Source organism: Nelusetta ayraudi, unplaced genomic scaffold, assembly GCF_046127955.1.
Source record: "Nelusetta ayraudi isolate G7.1 ecotype Tasmania unplaced genomic scaffold, CSIRO-AGI_Nayr_v1 ptg000230l, whole genome shotgun sequence".
In the NCBI taxonomy this organism is placed as follows: Eukaryota; Metazoa; Chordata; class Actinopteri; order Tetraodontiformes; family Monacanthidae; genus Nelusetta; species Nelusetta ayraudi.
The window spans coordinates 162,588-178,917 of record NW_027466279.1 but is presented as its reverse complement, the minus strand read 5'-3'; the positions used below and the strand labels follow the sequence as shown (position 1 = coordinate 178,917).

Here is a 16,330-nt window from a genome sequence, read left to right as displayed (position 1 = left end):
GGGGGGGGAGAAAAATAAAAAGGTCCAGTCCACACTAGTTCTAGAACTGAAAGATGAACTGATGCACAGTGTGAGGAGGAGGAGGAGGAGGAGGACCACTGGTGTTTTCGCTCTCTCCTCCACGGCGCCTCTGCTTCTCACGTTTTTAAAGGTTATTTATAGAATACCGACTGACAACAATGAATAAAAACTGTGTTTGAAAAACAAACGCTGCGCCGCTGTGATGCTGGTTCGAGTTGCTGGTTGTTGGGGAGAAGAAGGGATGCAAGAGAAGAGAAAAGGGGCGGTGCCGCTGCCTCAGGGAGGAGAAAACATCAGAACTCCTCAATAAACTGGTAACGTTGGTTCAAAGGATGCTCACACGCTGCTTTCAAAAGGTGGCGCTAATGTTCCATTGAATCTAGACGCTCGTGCCTCATCATATACTCACTGATATAAATATGCATCATCATATAATCATTGATGTCAATATGTTTAAACAGGTCAATGCATTCTTAGAGATGGGCAATCTGTGCTGAACACTGTAAGAGTCTGTGCAGACTGACAGGACACCTCAGAGAAGACTCAGGAACACAGCCATCGTAAAAAGCAGTGACCTCAGGTAACCTCAGGTGACATCAAGCGACCTCGGGTAACCTCAGGCGACCTGCGGTACCAGGCCGAGAGAGGATCCAGCATCTCCCTACCAAGCATCTCCACCTCGGACCTCAGCCTGCATCTGGGAACAAAGGCAGCGGCAACATCCAATGAGGCTGGGGTGCGGAGACCAGACAGCCAATCAGAGGAGGACGTCATCTGACCTGAGCCAGCCTGAACAACTGGATCTTCTCCATCTAAATAGACTGAATCAGGGAAAAAAGAGTCAGTCAGACTTCAGGACCTGATGGCAGCTGTTGATGTTGGGCTGGAACTCCACCCACAGCTCTGCATCCTAAAGATAAACTCACACCAGCACACCAGCACCACACTAGAATCCAACAAAGACCCCCATTTCAGTCCTAGTCAGTGGCCACCTGTTGATGAATTGGACCTCTTTTCATTTCTTCTGCCTCCTCTCATCAGTTTCCACTGTTAACTTGGGAGAGTGATTATAGTGAGAGAGGTGGTGGTGGAGCAGAGGCCCTTTAGCAGGAGCTGCTCAAGCCCAACCAGCAGTCGGCTCTCGTTGGCTTTACGCCTGATGAAATGGTGAATGGACGGCTCGTCTACAGCTTTTCCAGCACCTTCATGGATTACAAAGGCCCCATTGGGGCTTCAGTGTCTTGCCGGACGGTGACGGACTAGGATGGAGCGGGATTTGAACCGCCAAGCTTTGGGTCATTGGCCAACCCGCTCTACCTCCTGAGCCACAGTGGCCACAGTGGCTATGAAGGCTACATGGCCCAGAACGTTGCGCAAACAGCCGACTCACAACGAGTTCCTTTGCTGAGTTGAACTTTTTGAACCCTCACCTCCTCTGGGTGGTGAACCAAAGGGCTGTGGGCCTGGGCCAGACATAGCCGCCCTGTCGAGGAGCAGGCACCGCCCACTTCACTGATACACCAATGCTGTCTCTTTTTTAAATTTTATTTTTAAGAGTCAGAGGTACAACTTCCAATCATGGAATTTCTTACATTTATGACATTTTTATTTCTTTTCTTTTTTTTTGTAATATTTTTTTTTTATTATTGACATTGTTGGATCAGATTATTTCCTTATGTCGTGCTGCTGATCCGCGTGTTCGTTGAATGAAGGGTCTCAGGAGAAGAATGCCAATTTAAATATATCTTTAGTAAATAAAACAATTCAGGATACAAATATACAGAGCTCTGGGCTGTAAGACAGTCAAATCCACATCCTGAAGTGTTTTCTCTAACAATAGAAGTTCTTCAAAGACAGGGGTTACAACTGTATCAATCTCACCTATTGTAATTAACTAACATGATTTACTTGTCGTGGGAAAGGAACCCCCGAGGGCCAAAAGGTATCTCCTTGTGTTTGTTGGATTTGCATTCAGGGACTGTCTCTGCCTTTTGTTTAGAACTTTCCTTTGAAATGTTGTGAGTGTCAGTGCGAGAGGTATGAAGGTCTTGGTGATCTATTGTTGCTGTGGAAAATTACCCCTGATGACCAAAAGGTTCCCGAGTAGGAAGAGTTGATCTGATTTGAATCTTTTAAATATGCATTTTAGCAGTGTCTCTGTTCTGGGAGGATATTTAAGGGAAGGAACAAGAATCTGAAGTCGCTTCTTTCTTCTCTCTCCTTTTCTGGAACCCACTCTCTTTCTTGATTCTTTTTTTCACTCTCTCTCTCTATCTCTCTCTCTCTTCTTCTTCTTTTTCTTTGACTTCTTCATTTGTTTACCATCATTTTTACACAACCGGTCTGTTACATCAGATATTCAATAATAATAAACTTCTCGTGATCTGACATTAGTCTTCAGTTCAGGGATGGCTTCTATAAATTAACAAAACTATTCAGTTTGTTCATTAAACATGGAAGAATAGCCTGATGTCTGGGTTGGAGTATTCAGATTGCTCTCCACATAGAAACAAAAGTCTCAACAAGTTAATATTGAAGGGGAATGGATAACATACCAGTTTATTGCGATGTCCAGAGTAAACATGCAGCAAAAATGTAACAGACCGGTTGTGTAAAAATGATGGTAGAAAAAATCAAGAAGTCAAAGAAAAAGAAGAAGGAGAGAGAGAGAGAGAGAGAGAGAGAGAGAGAGAGAGAGAGTGAAAAAGAGAGAGAGAGAGAGAGACACTCCCACAATATGTCATGTGGTGATTGTGGCTTTAATCAAACAGGGCGGGCAGGATCCACCACTAGATGGAGCTCTCCTCTCCACTCTCCCTCAGCTCCATGGTCCAGTCAGATCTGCTGCTGGATCATCAGGACCAGCTGCTCCTCCATCAACATCACTTCCACCTGTAGAGAGAAGAAGAGACGGTAGAGTCACCACTCACAGTCCTTGAACGCATCGTCCCAGAGACGTTCACTGTTCACAGACTGTCAGTCACACGTTGCCAGTGTCAAAGATGAAGGTCATGTGACCACAATAAAGTCATGTGACTGGCTGACTGGCATCCTCCTCTCACACTGTGACTGGGAAACGTTATCAACCATCATCCACTGGTTCCAAACCAGTACTGACCTCACACTCTCCAGTTTATTGTCTCTGCTGGCCACCAGATCATCCAGCAGCTTCCCTGTTGACTCCTTCACGTTGTTCCCACCCAGCTCCAGGTGTCTGAGGTGGGAGGGGTTGGACTTCAGAGCTGAGAGCAGCCAATCATAGGTGAGCTCTGACAAACTGCAGTTCGTCAACCTGAATAGAGAAGAAATGATGGAGAGTTTTTCCAGGGTGTCATCACTCTGAAAATCACACTAAAATGTCGACTTCAGAATCTGCAACTCAAGAAATCTGCAATCTGGAATCTGACCACTAGATGGCAGGATTTCACCCACTGTACCTTTAAATCCAGTTTCATTCATTTCAAACACAAACCAGTGACTGCAAATTGAATTTCCAATAGCAGTGAAGTGAAAGTCATGACAACAACAACAAGAGTGATAGAAGTTGTAGAGTGAAGAGGGTGAACTGACCTCAGAGTCTCCAGTTTACAGTCTGGACTCTGCAGAAAACCACTCAGCACCTTCACTGATGAATCCTGCAAGTGGTTCTGACTCAGGTCCAGGTCTCTGAGGTGGGAGGGGTTGGACTTCAGAGCTGAGAGCAGCCAATCCCAGCTGAGCTCTGACAAACTGCACCTCTCCAACCTGAATAAAGAAGAAATGATGGAGTGTGAAATTCACAGTTGTGTGTGTAATTTAAAACCAGTTTTACACATTTCTAATGGAAACAAAGGCCCTGTTTGCACTTGGTCATTTCAAGCGTTTTTCGTATGGAGAGTGAAATTACTATTTCAAAGTTATTCTGTCAAAACACAATCAAATTGAAAAGGAAGAAAACTCGTATTTCATATTTTATAGGATGTGAACAAGTTTCCTTTTAGAAATGAACTCAAAGAAAATCAACCAAGTGAGAAAGAAGCTGCTGACGTCCTTCACAGTGACGGTGAAGGACGTCTGGTCCAAACTGCTCACACTGAGCAGCTCCAAACATCACAACAACGAGACAAGATGTTGTGTGTCTGACGTTCATCTGCTGACACACTGTCCACCAGTAGAGGGCAGCAACCTACCTGAGAACTTCCAGTCTGCAGTTTGGACTCTGCAGTCCAGCACAGAGCAGCTTCACTCCAGGATCCTCCAGGTGGTTCTGATCCAGGTCCAGCAGTGTGAGGTGGGAGGGGCTGGACTGCAGAGCTGAAGACACCACTGCACAGTGAAGCTCTGAGAGTCCACTGCCAGACAGTCTGCAGTGAAGGAGACAGCAGTGAGAAGATCATCACCATGTGAGAGTGTGACAGTGACTGAAGGAGCATCAACAGCTGATCAGCTGCTTCCATCATCACAAAGGACACTAGAAGTTCTCCTGCAACAAGGAACCAAGTGGAGCTTCACACAGCAGTGAGTCAACACTGACACTGTTGCTCTGATCTGCTGCTTCAGCTCCACATGATGCTCACTGGTGAAACTGCAGCTGTGTTCACTCACTACTCATTGATTGATTGATTGATTGATTGATTGATTGATTGTGTTGACACAAACATCTGGACTTACCTGGCCTTCCTGCAGTTCCTCACAGCTGGAATCAGTCTCAATCTTCCCTCCATGGTGGTGTTGTACTTCTCCAGGTCCAACTCCTCCAGAACCTCCTCTGACATCTGCAGCATGTAGGCCAGAGCTGAACACTGGATGTCTGAGAGTTGCTTCCCTGATCTGTTCTCTGACTGCAGGAACTCTTGGACCTCCTGATGCACTGACTGATCCTTCACCTCCAGCAGACAGTGGAAGATGTTGATGCTTCTGTCAGGAGAAACACCACCAGTCTTCATCTCCTTCAGGTTGTTGATGACCTTCTCTAAGGTTCCTGGATGGTTGTCAGTGAGACCCAGCAGGCCTCCTAAGAGTCTCTGGTTGGATTCCAGACTGAGTCCATGGAGAAAGCGAACAAACAAGTCCAGGTGACCGTTTGGACTCTGCAGGGATTCCACCATCATCCCCCTCAGGAACTGATCCAGGGATTCTCCAGAGTGACCATCTTCTTTCCTCTTCCTGTTGGTGTGACAGTGGAAGCTGTAGACTGCAGCCAGAAACTCCTGGACGCTCAGATGAATGAAGCAGTAGATGGTTTTGTGGAAGATCACACTCTCTCTTCTGAAGATCTCTGTACAAACTCCTGAGTACACAGAGGCGTCAGTCACACTGAGACCACACTTCTCCAGGTCTTCACTGTAGAACATGATGTTTCCACTCTCCAGATGTTCAAATGCCAGCCGGCCCAGCTTCAGAAGAAGCTCCCTGTCAGCCTCCATCAGCTCCTGTGGACCTCCTCCATACTTGTGCTGCTTCCTCTTGGTCTGGACCAGCAGGAAGTGTGAGTACATGTCAGTCAGGGTCTTGGGCAGCTCTCCTCTCTGCTCTGAGCTCAACATGCTCTCCAGAACTGTGGCAGTGATCCAGCAGAAGACCGGGATCTGACACATGATGTGGAGGCTCCTGGAGGCCTTGATGTGGGAGATGATCCTGCTGGACACATCTCCTCTATCTCTGAACCTCCTCCTGAAATACTCCTCCTTCTGGTCATCGGTGAAGCCTCGTACTTCTGTCAGCCTGTCCACACATGACGGAGGGATGTGATTGGCTGCTGCAGGTCTGGAAGTGATCCACAGCAGAGCCGAGGGAAGCAGATCTCCTCTGATCAGGTTTGTCAGCAGGACTCTGACTGACTTCTTCTGAGTGACGTCAGTCACCACCTGCTTCTTCTTAAAGTCCAGAGCCAGTCTGCTTTCATCCAGGCCGTCCAAGATGAAGAGAAGTTTGCAGACATGCAGCTGCTCTGCTGTGAGCTTCTCTAACGTTGGATGGAAAACATGGAGCAGCTCCAGAAGACTGTAGTGCTGCTCTTTGACCAAGTTGAGCTCCCTGAATGAGAGAGGAAGCACCAGATGAAGGTCCTGGTTCTCCAGGCCCTGGGCCCAGTCCAGAGTGAACTTCTGCACTGAGAAGGTTTTTCCAACCCCAGCGACGCCGTTGGTCAGCACCACTCTGAGTCTGAGTCCCTGCTGCTCAGGTGAGGCTTCAAAGATCTGGCTGCACCCGATTGGACGGTCTTGGAGGTTATTCTTGGTCTCCAGCTGCCAGACCTCATGCTGTCTGTTGACCTCCTCACTCAGTCCCTCAGTGATGTAGACCTCAGTGTAGATGCTGTTGAGGAGGGTTTGACTTCCTGCTTCTTCACCTTCAGTCACATGTTCACATATCCTCTCCAGACTGATCTTCTGCTGCTGTAGAAGCTCCTGCAGACCATCATCAACCTCTGGAGCTGAGAGAAGGTTGGAGAAGAAAACATCAGTGTGACAGTGTGAGCATCATTTCCTGTCCACAACTTGAAGCTGCTTTGATGAAGCTGCTGCTGCTGCTGCTGCCGCTGCTGTGTGACTGTTTGCTCTCAATGTCCCTCAGTGAATCTTCTCACTGGAGGTCCTGAAGGATCTCAGAGGGAGAAGTGAAGGAGGTGCAGGTGGACAGTCTTACTGTGAGCAGTCTTGGTGTGACTGGCAGGTTGCAGTGCTGATGGAGCAGTCTGGTCCCGGTATGAGCTGCTGGACACTGGGTCAGTCAGGACCTCACAGCCACCACCACTGCTGCTCCTCCTCCTCTTCCTCCTCCTGCTGCTGCTGCTCCTCCTCCTCTTCCTCCTCCTGTGGAGAAGTTTGGGTTTGACTGCTCAGTGGGACAGTTTGGATGATAGTTTTTCGTCTTGAACACATTTTTCCTGTTACTGAAGTTTTGATTCTTCATTCATACTAAATTACATGAAACACCCAACAAGGTCAAGTTTAAGCTTTTATTTTGAAATGACTTGGTCAAGCTGTCTGTTCTAGAAGCACAGAGTGTCTTTTCTTCTGCAACACAAACAGTCAAATCCTTCATTTCAAAATAACTCCTGCACTGCAACTCCAGCAGCCAGTTTCCCTCTTGACTCAAACACTATGAACTGATGTGGTGATTCTACAGGAGCTCAAACAAGTTTAAAATAAGTCATTCATTCCCAACAAATGTGAACTGAAGCAGCAGCATCAGGAAGAAGACTGCAGAGGACCTCACTCCAAGTTTTCTTACTGTGTCTCAGGAGGTCCAGGTTCATTACTGAAGAATATAGGTTCATCTTTGGAGCGGTCACTCTTCAGAGACACCATGCTGGGCCCTGGAGACTCTGACCTTTGTCTCCGTCCCTGAAATCTGCAACACAAACATGTCTTGAGTCAAAAACATCAATCTTTCATCAACTGTCTGCTGAGAAACATTAAAGACAAACTGCTGCTCAGATTCAGGAGCTGCAGCAGCAACAGTGATGCTGCTCTTTATCTCTAGATGGTCTTCAGGAAAAGTGAAGAACTGAGAAGGAGAAGAGTCAGGACGGTCTGGGTTGCTGACCAGCTGACCAGTCCACCAGTCAACCAGTTGACCAGTCCACCAGTTGACCAGTCCACCAGTTGACCAGTCAACCAGTCCACCAGTCCACCATTCAACCAGTCCACCAGTTGACCAGTCAACCAGTCCACCAGTCGACCAGTACACCATTCAACCAGTTGACCAGTCCATCAGTCAACCAGTCCACCAGTCCACCAGTCAACCAGTCCACCAGTCGACCAGTCAACCATTCAACCAGTTGACCAGTACACCATTCAACCAGTTGACCAGTCCATCAGTCAACCAGTTAAACCAGTTGACCAGTCCACCAGTTGACCAGTCCACCAGCCCACCAGTCCACCAGTCCACCAGTCAGAGGTCACTGGGTCATTGTCACCATGAAGGTGGTTTTCTGGACCAGTCTGGCAGGAAGATCAGAATCCCTTGACAGTCAATCAAGTGTCAATAACTGATGACTATTGACTCAATGATCCGTTCAGAGTCAATATGAAACTGACTTTATTCTTCCAATCTTCATGAGATCAAACTGCTAGTTCACACCATTATTATTCACAATGCTATAGTCATAATAGTAATAGATTAGTAATAATCTATTATTATTCTGAGGCCTCAGGGTAAAATCACAAAATATTTCCTGCTCAGCAGACAAGCCAGTGGAGATCCTCCTCCTCCTCCTCCTCCTCCTCCTCCTCCTCCTCCTCCTGCTGCTGCTGCTGCTACACTGAGGACTCACATTATTAAACTGAGAGAAAGAAAAACACTTACAATGATTTTAAAAATCACAATACTGAAAGCAATGATTTCTGATCTGCCTCACAGTTTTCAGTCAGTGGTGGTGTCTGTGACCAGAGTTTTCTTACCGTGTCTCAGGAGGTCCAGGTTCATTACTGAAGAATATAGGTTCATCTTTGGACCAGTCACTCTTCAGAGACACCATGCTGGGCCCTGGAGACTCTGGTCTGACTTCTCCATCAATCTCCTGAACTGGAGTCAGTCTGAGGTGAAACACAGCAGTTCTACTGTCAGCTCAGAACACAGTGCAGAACTTCACTGCAGTGGGAGAGTGCAGGACAGGAGCCAGCAGACACTGGAGTTCTGCTCCTCTGACCACACCAGGCATTATGATCATCACTGGGCACAATGACAACAACACACTGAGTTGCTTTACTCTGAACTAGACTTCACATGAAGATTTTAGCAAGATTCCCTGTTGTCACTGGATGCTTCCACTAGAGGGCAGTACTGCACCACCCCAGGAGACTCCTCACTCAGTTTCAGAACATTCTGATGGAGCCATTCAAAATAAAGCACCTTAAATGATGGGAATTCCTGGTTGTCACTTGATGATTCTCCTTCAGGGTGGTAGGGCTCAGAAGTCTGATTCTGTTCACTATCATCAGACTTAAAGTCTATTATTGATGGCACTTTATCTCTGATGAGAGAGAACCTGGAGAGCAGCCAGCAGACACATGGAGAACATGCAAAGTCCACGCAGAAGGTCCCAGGTGCGGAATTGAACCCACAACCTTCTTGCTGTGAGACACACCTCTGGATTTTACATTTTAAGGCTTTTCCTATTTTTAATGATTTTTTATAAGAAGAAATTAGCATTTTAGCTCAATAGCTTCTAGGTCATGTGACCAAATGACTCAAAATCAGTGTAGAATCATAGTACTCCACCTGCTGCATGAGACACACCTGTTGTCCCCCGCCCCCCCTCATTTTCCTATCGTTCCTATTTCTTATTTGAAAATATGAGCATTTTACCTGAATATCTATTCGGTCATGTGACATTATTAATCATAAGCAGTGTGGTAAAACAGATTCTCTGCTTTAATTATTCCACACTTTTATTTTGAAACAGGAAGACAGAACACGCTGTAGCGGTCTTCTGTCTCCGTGTGTTTACTGTAATGTCTGCAATACGGGTGCACTTGAAATGAGTGGCTGGCGCACTTGGTGGGGTAGAAGCGGTCCATTCCCGGATGTCAGTCGAATCTCCAACTTGAAACTCATTTCACCGCGGTGGAGGACTCGGGGTTTTTCCTTTAGTTTGTATTCATTTTAATCGTCACAATAAATAATTTTCCATTATTGGCGATGTTTTCTACTCTGCTCACTCTGAACTTTAACAGAACTTCCTTTTACCTTTTACCCGATGGCGATGTTGACTTCTTCTCTCTCGCTCTCTCTGCCCCCCCAAACAACACACCCACCACTCCCTCTTTCTTTCTCTCGGCCAAACCCCAACGCCACAGATGTTATATTGATAAATATGTACTTTCCACTTTTTAAACTTTGTACTCTTGTAAACCGTATATTTAACTCGCCACTTTCTACTTTTTAAATTCTTTTTCCTTGACACTTTAGTTCCTCTTATTTCACTGTCACGTTGCCACGGCCACATTTCAGTGCAGTCTTTTTCCGGAGCGAATGTCAGTCGAATCTCCAACTTGAAACTCATTTCCCCGCGGTGCTGTGTCATGTGTCATGTGACAAATACAATCTTTGATCGTTAGCGGCTTAACGGGGCCACTTTTGGCCGCTGGAAAAGGAGATCATAGCAAAGAAGAACTCACCCGACCGCTTCACTTCTGCTCAAACTGCGTCAACACAAAATGTCGGACTGATAACGGTTTTTTTACTTTCGGTTTCTATTCCCGCCTCTTGATGGCTGCTCCTCCCACTAGAGTTGGAAGTTTTCCAAGCACAGACTGGCGAGGTGTCTCTCATAAAGTGGCCAGTGCTCATCAACACTGACTGTCGTCACTGATTCAGATTTCAGGGCTTTTATTTCAACAAGTGACAGTTGTTGCGATGTGAGACAGTTGTCAAATGTCTCCATTGCGCCAGTATAGGGCGATGTGGTTCTGTGTCATTAAGTGTCTGAACTCCAGAGGGCCCTCACGACCATTTTCCATACCCGCTTCTTCCCGAGCTCAGGGTCACGTGGGTCTGCTGGAGCCCCTCCCAGCTGTCACTGGGTGAAGTTGACACTCTGGACAAGTCGCCAGTTCATCACAGGGCCTCATAGAGACAAACAACCATTCACACTCACATGCACACCTATGGACAATTTAGAATGTTCAATTCACTGTAAATTGTCCGTGAGGAACACTCGTTGTTTTTCCCCCACATTTTCAAATCGTTCATAATTGTCAGATGAAAATATTTGCATTTAGCTGAATATCTAATCAGTCATGTGACATTATTAATCAAAACCAGTGCTGTAACATATTTATAAGTTTCTCTTTATTTCCTTTAAACACAGTCTCTCTGTTCTAAAATTTCTGAATAAAATTTCCCTCTGGATTAATAAAGTACAGGTATTCGGCTTCTGATTAAACATCCTCCACTTTTATTTTGAAAAAGGAAGACAGTACATGCTGTAGCCGTCTGCTGTGTCAGGCTGGGAGTCAAGGCAGGACTCCCAGCCTGACACAGCAGGCAGAGGGCAGCGAGAGGCGAAGATTTTTATTGTACCCAACACCCGATACACCTCTCGACCAAGTGATCAAAATGACCAGGCTGTGAAACTCCTGGAGTTCATAATCTATGAAATAAGATATAAGTTGCTCAAGTGATAAAGGGCCGAGGACGGGGGAAAGCAAGAGATAAACTAAAAATCACTCCAAAGGAGGAAAAAGGGGGGGGGGGGGCTACATAGAACTAAAGGATAAACCTAGAATAAATCAGATCAAAACCTAAAGCGCTCACTGGGAGGAATGCAAAAGGGCTAATAAAGTAGAAACGAAAAAAATCACTCTCTCAGAGGGGCAAAAATAACAGTATCTCAGATACAATGAACTAAACTTTGACAAAGAACAAAAAATTATCAAGAACAAAAAAAAAACCCCACTCGTCTTGGAGGATGAACCGGCTTGCTGTGCGTTTTCCTTGTGCTGTGGGGGAGACACAGATTATTTAAACACATGAGGTGATGAGGCACAGGTGGAGACAATGGGTAATTGGGTCAGACGCACAGGTGGAACATGAGAAGAGGCTGTGATCTGAAACAAGAGGAAGTTGTCAAAATAAAACAGGAACTGACGAGACAAAACCTCACCACGGTCTGAAATGCTGTCTCCGCGTGTTCACTGTAAATGATCCGTTCAGAGTCAATATGAAACTGACTTTATTCTTCCAATCTTCATGAGATCAAACTGCTAGTTCACACCATTATTATTCACAATGCTATAGTCATAATAGTAATAGATTAGTCATAATCTACTCTTATTCTGAGGCCTCAGGGTAAAATCACAAAATATTTCCTGCTCAGCAGACAAGGCAGTGGAGATCCTCCTCCTCATCCTCCCGAGAACCTGGAGAGCAGCCAGCAGACACATGGAGGACATGCAAAGTCCACGCAGAAGGTCCCAGGTGCGGAATTGAACCCACAACCTTCTTGCTGTGAGACACACCTCTTGATTTTACATTTTAAGTCTTTTCCTATTTTTAATGAATTTTTATAAGACTTTTTTTTGGCATTTTAGCTCAATAGCTTTTAGGTCATGTGACCAAATGACTCAAAATCAGTGTAGAATCATAGTACTGCACCTGCTGCATGAGACGCACCTGTTGTTTTGTTTTTTTCCTATCATTCCTATTTGTAATTTGAAAATATGAGCATTTTACCTGAATACATATTCGGTCATGTGACATTATTAATCATAAGCAGTGTGGTAATAACATATTAATACCTCTCTATTTCCTTCTAAAACACATTCTCTGCTTTAATTATGCCACACTTTTATTTTGAAACAGGAAGACAGGACACGCTGTAGCGGTCTTCTGTCTCCGTGTGTTTACTGTAAAGTCTGCAATACGGGTGCACTAGAAATTAGTCCGGTCCGGTCTTTCCGCGGTAGAGGACTCGGGGTTTTTCCTTTAGTTTGTATTCATTTTAATCGTCACAATAAATAATTTTCCATGATTGGCGATGTTTTCCACTCTGCTCACTCTGAACTTTAACAGAACTTCCTTTTACCCGATGGCAACGTTAACATCTCCCCACCCCCACCCCCCCTCCTCTCTCTGTCTCTCTCCGCTAAACCCCAACGCCACAGATGTGATATTGAATGTATTGCACAACACTTCGAAGACTCTTATCTGTACTTTCCACTTTTTAAACTTTGTACTCTTGTAAACCGTATATTTAACTCACCACTTGCTACTTTTTAAATTATTTTTTCCTTGACACTTTAGTTCTTCTTATTTAACAGTAACGTTACCACGGCCACATTTCAATAGCAAAGAAGAACTCACCCGACCGCTTCACTCTGACTTCTGCTCAAACTGCGTCAACACAAAATGGAGTCTGACTGATAACATCTTTAAGTTTGGGCTTCTCTTCCTGCTTCTTGATGGCTGCTCCTCCCACTGGAGGTGGAAGCTTTCCAAGCACAGACTGGAGAGGTGTCTCTAATATGAGGCCCTGCGATGAACTTGTCCAGGGTGTCACCCTGCTTCACCCAGTGACAGCCGGGAGGGGCTCCATCAGACCCACGTGACCCTGAGCTCGGGAAGAGGCGGGTATGGAAAATGGTCGTGAGGGCTCTCTGGAGTTCAGACACTTTATGACACAGAAACACATCGCCCTCTACTGGCGCAATCAGTGACGACAGTCAGTGTTGATGAGCTCGTGTTGCCACCCGTCCCGTTTTTCCCCAGAATTGTTCTCTTTTTTCACCACCTGTCCCGGGAAAAATAAAATCTCTCCCGGGACACAATTTGTCCCGTTTTTTAGGGAAAATGACAAAACCTCATTTGATTTCTGTCTGTGGTCTACTACCGTAAAATACGCGATTGTCTTATATTTGGCAACTAAAAAAACCTGTCCCGTAATGAACTGATACGGGACGCACGTACCTCTCCACCTCGCCCCCCCGTCGACAGACTTGAATTGAGACACATCTCCGCCCACCCCCCGCGAGATGTCCCGTATTTGAAACTCTAGGAGGTGGCAACCCTATGATGAGCCCTCGCAGGGCCTCATAGAGACAAATTGGTTGTTAACAACCAGGATTAAAAATAAATGAAAACCAACACATTTCTTTCACTCATAAAATATCGGAAAATTCTATTGAGAACCAACTCAATGATAAATTTAGATTGAAATATAAACAGTTTCAGGAGTCTACCAGGAGGGGGAGCCTGCGGATGACGTTCCATCCTTCACTGCTCAGTGATTGGACGAGGCAGGGGGGGGGTCACTGAGATAGAATTCAAATCCTGACTGAACCTCAGCAAAACTGGAATTCATGGATTAGTTCAACATCATGAGCGTCACACTTGTGCGCTCAAAGTGTCTTCTCCTTTGCTGTCCACCAGGTGTCGTGATGCTTCTCCACTGTGGCTGCACAATATCTTCACTGGACATCACCAGTGAGTCTTACTGGTCTCAGACCAGCACAGAGTTGGCTCATGTGAAGGACAGAATAAGAAGAAGAATAAGATGGCTGGGACTATTTGGCACCAGAGAGAGCAGAGGCCCCGCCCCCTGGTGGCCATTCCATGTCAGTGGCATCTAAGGTGGGATTTGGAATCTTGTCTTAAGTGGACGGAATGTTGCTGTGTGTCAAAGCCTCATCAAAGACCGTGACCTCAGAGGTCCGCTTTGCTGTTGGGATTCTAGAACTCTGGCCTTGTTAAAGCAGCAGAGCGGCGCAACGCACGCCAGTCGACATTGGAGGACGAGAAGAAAGAGGACGTTGGAGGACGAGAAGAAAGAGAAGGACGTTGGAAGACGAGAAGAAAGAGAAGGACGTTGGAGGACGAGAAGAAAGAGAAGAAGGAGCATCGCTGCTGAAGAAGGATGGAGACGACGGGTCAACTCGGAGCCTCGAGGCCTCAACTAGGCGTGCGGCTCATCAAAAGGTCAGCGAGGTTTCCACTCATCTTGTGATTGACTTTGAAAAAATGACTTGTTGGCTCACTGTGCAATTAGAAAACAACAATCTTGGTGATGAATGTTTGTTTTTTCTCCATGCTCTTCATCAGCCTCCACAGGAGTGTTTTCTTCAGGAGGAGCCAGGAGCCCGAAGCAGCCAGACCGGAGAAGCAGGTCCGCTTCTCCCAGGACCCCCCTCAGGTCTTCCCCAGTCCGGAGCTCCAGCACCGCCACGCCCTGCGTGATCTTTGCCCCAGGCCACAGCTGGTGGTGGAGGAGGAGGAGGAGGAAGCTTCACCCCGATCCACGTGCCACGGCTGCATGCCGTGGAAGAAGCTGCTGAGGCGCCGGCGAGCACAAGGGGGCGCCGGCGAGCAGCAGCAGAAGATGAGCTCTGGGGCTCGACGGTGGTGGTCCTGGAGGCGCAGCAGGAGAGAGGAGGAGGAGAAGGAGGAGAAGGAGGCGGAGAAGAAAGAGGAGGAGAAGAAAGAGAAGGAGGACGAGGAGGAGAAGAAGAAAGAGGAGAAGGAGGAGAAGAAGAAGAAAGAGGAGAAGAAGAAAGAGAAGAAGGAGGACGAGGAGGAGAAGAAGAAAGAGAAGATGGAGGAGGAGGTCAGAAAAGAATCAGCCAAGAGAATTATGTCACCAGAAAAGGACATTTTCATTTACACTTTCTAACAACTCATTGTGATGCTTGTAAAATGATTTCACTTCCACAAGAAAAAAATAAATGTTCAGATTCCAAATGAAACGCTGGTCATCTTTGTTCTGGAGCTGCATCAACATCAACACTGCTACAATGAAACACTGTAGAAATAAGAACCAATCAGAATGAAGTGCGTGTGTAATATTCAGTCCAGTTGATGAGGTGGATGTTCACCTGGAGAATATAGAGATATATTTTATATGATACAAATACATGTGTTAATAACTGATACAGCTTTGACTGCGTTGACTTTGTCATGTTGACGTTGATATTTTATGACAACCATTAATAACAACCATTAATGTCACTGCGCGTGCGATTCGGAGGCTTCCACAGTTGTTCATACTAAATCTTAACTGTGGAGCGTCAGGGCTGGAAGTACCGTGGAAGTAGCGTGGAAGTAGCCGGAACACTTCAGCACCACACAGCCACTCTGCACTCTTTAACTGTGGTAGCACATTTCCAACAGCAGACATTAGCATAAAACAGCGCCAGAGGGCTCGAGTCGAGGACCCCTTAGCTGCCCGCCAAGGTGCCCGATGAAAAACATTAAATAAAAAATAAATAATAATAATAATAATAATAATAATAATAATAATAATAATAATAATAATAATAATATTTTTTTTAAAAAAAACACCACACAGTTCTCTGAAACTTTAACCTTCAGGAATACAACAAATACGTGTTTATGATTTTCCTACATTTTTCTTGCTGGACGGATTCTTTCTGATTAATGTATTATTTTATGCAGGACTTTCCTTGTTTTTGTATTTATTCATCTCATGTTTTTTCCTCCTTGAGGCTCTTTAAGGTTCAGGATCCAGGAATGAATTTCTTCTTCAATTCTTAATATAATGATAATTATAGTTGACCTGCCTTTTCACCTGTAGTGCAGTTAAAGGGCCATACACACATATTACAATGCAACCGTCCTCCACTGTTTTCATGTATGAATGTACATAGTTTTTTTTTTTATTCCTGTTGTGACATTTATCATCTTTTCTCCTGCACATTAGAAGGAATCCAAGTACTTTCTCGCTTTATAGTGACTTCCACGCGCCACTGGAGGGCGCCAGGGGGCTTTGACCAGCAGGGGGAGCTCTCGATGGCTCTTTTTTTTTTTTTTTTTTTTTTTTAATTTGTGTTTGATTTGTTGAGCTTACAACACAACCAGCTCAACAAAC

At 45.6% G+C, this 16,330-nt stretch overlaps 2 protein-coding genes across 3 annotated transcripts; one reads left to right on the top strand and one right to left on the bottom strand.

Annotated features, from left to right (window-relative positions):
* Positions 1-1,633: 1,633 nt before the first annotated feature.
* On the bottom strand, positions 1,634-10,208 carry LOC142882066 (NLR family CARD domain-containing protein 3-like). 2 transcript variants are annotated; one of them, XM_076016542.1, is made up of 9 exons: positions 10,128-10,208; positions 8,409-8,543; positions 7,237-7,356; positions 6,649-6,815; positions 4,672-6,436; positions 4,191-4,364; positions 3,592-3,765; positions 3,140-3,313; positions 1,634-2,913 (listed from the first exon to the last, which is right to left on the bottom strand). In XM_076016542.1, the coding sequence occupies exons 2-9, from the start codon at positions 8,483-8,485 to the stop codon at positions 2,904-2,906; spliced, it is 2,661 nt and encodes an 886-aa protein (XP_075872657.1). In that variant the 5' UTR covers positions 8,486-8,543; positions 10,128-10,208; the 3' UTR covers positions 1,634-2,903. The 2 variants fall into 2 exon arrangements, with proteins under 2 accessions (XP_075872657.1, XP_075872658.1); XM_076016543.1 differs by having other exon boundaries at positions 1,634-2,906; positions 3,130-3,313; positions 4,672-6,430; positions 6,649-6,767; positions 10,128-10,207.
* Positions 10,209-14,039: 3,831 nt separating this feature from the next.
* Positions 14,040-15,412, top strand: LOC142882082 (uncharacterized). The gene is made up of 2 exons (XM_076016617.1): positions 14,040-14,424; positions 14,548-15,412. The coding sequence occupies exons 1-2, from the start codon at positions 14,363-14,365 to the stop codon at positions 15,113-15,115; spliced, it is 630 nt and encodes a 209-aa protein (XP_075872732.1). The 5' UTR covers positions 14,040-14,362; the 3' UTR covers positions 15,116-15,412.
* Positions 15,413-16,330: the final 918 nt, after the last annotated feature.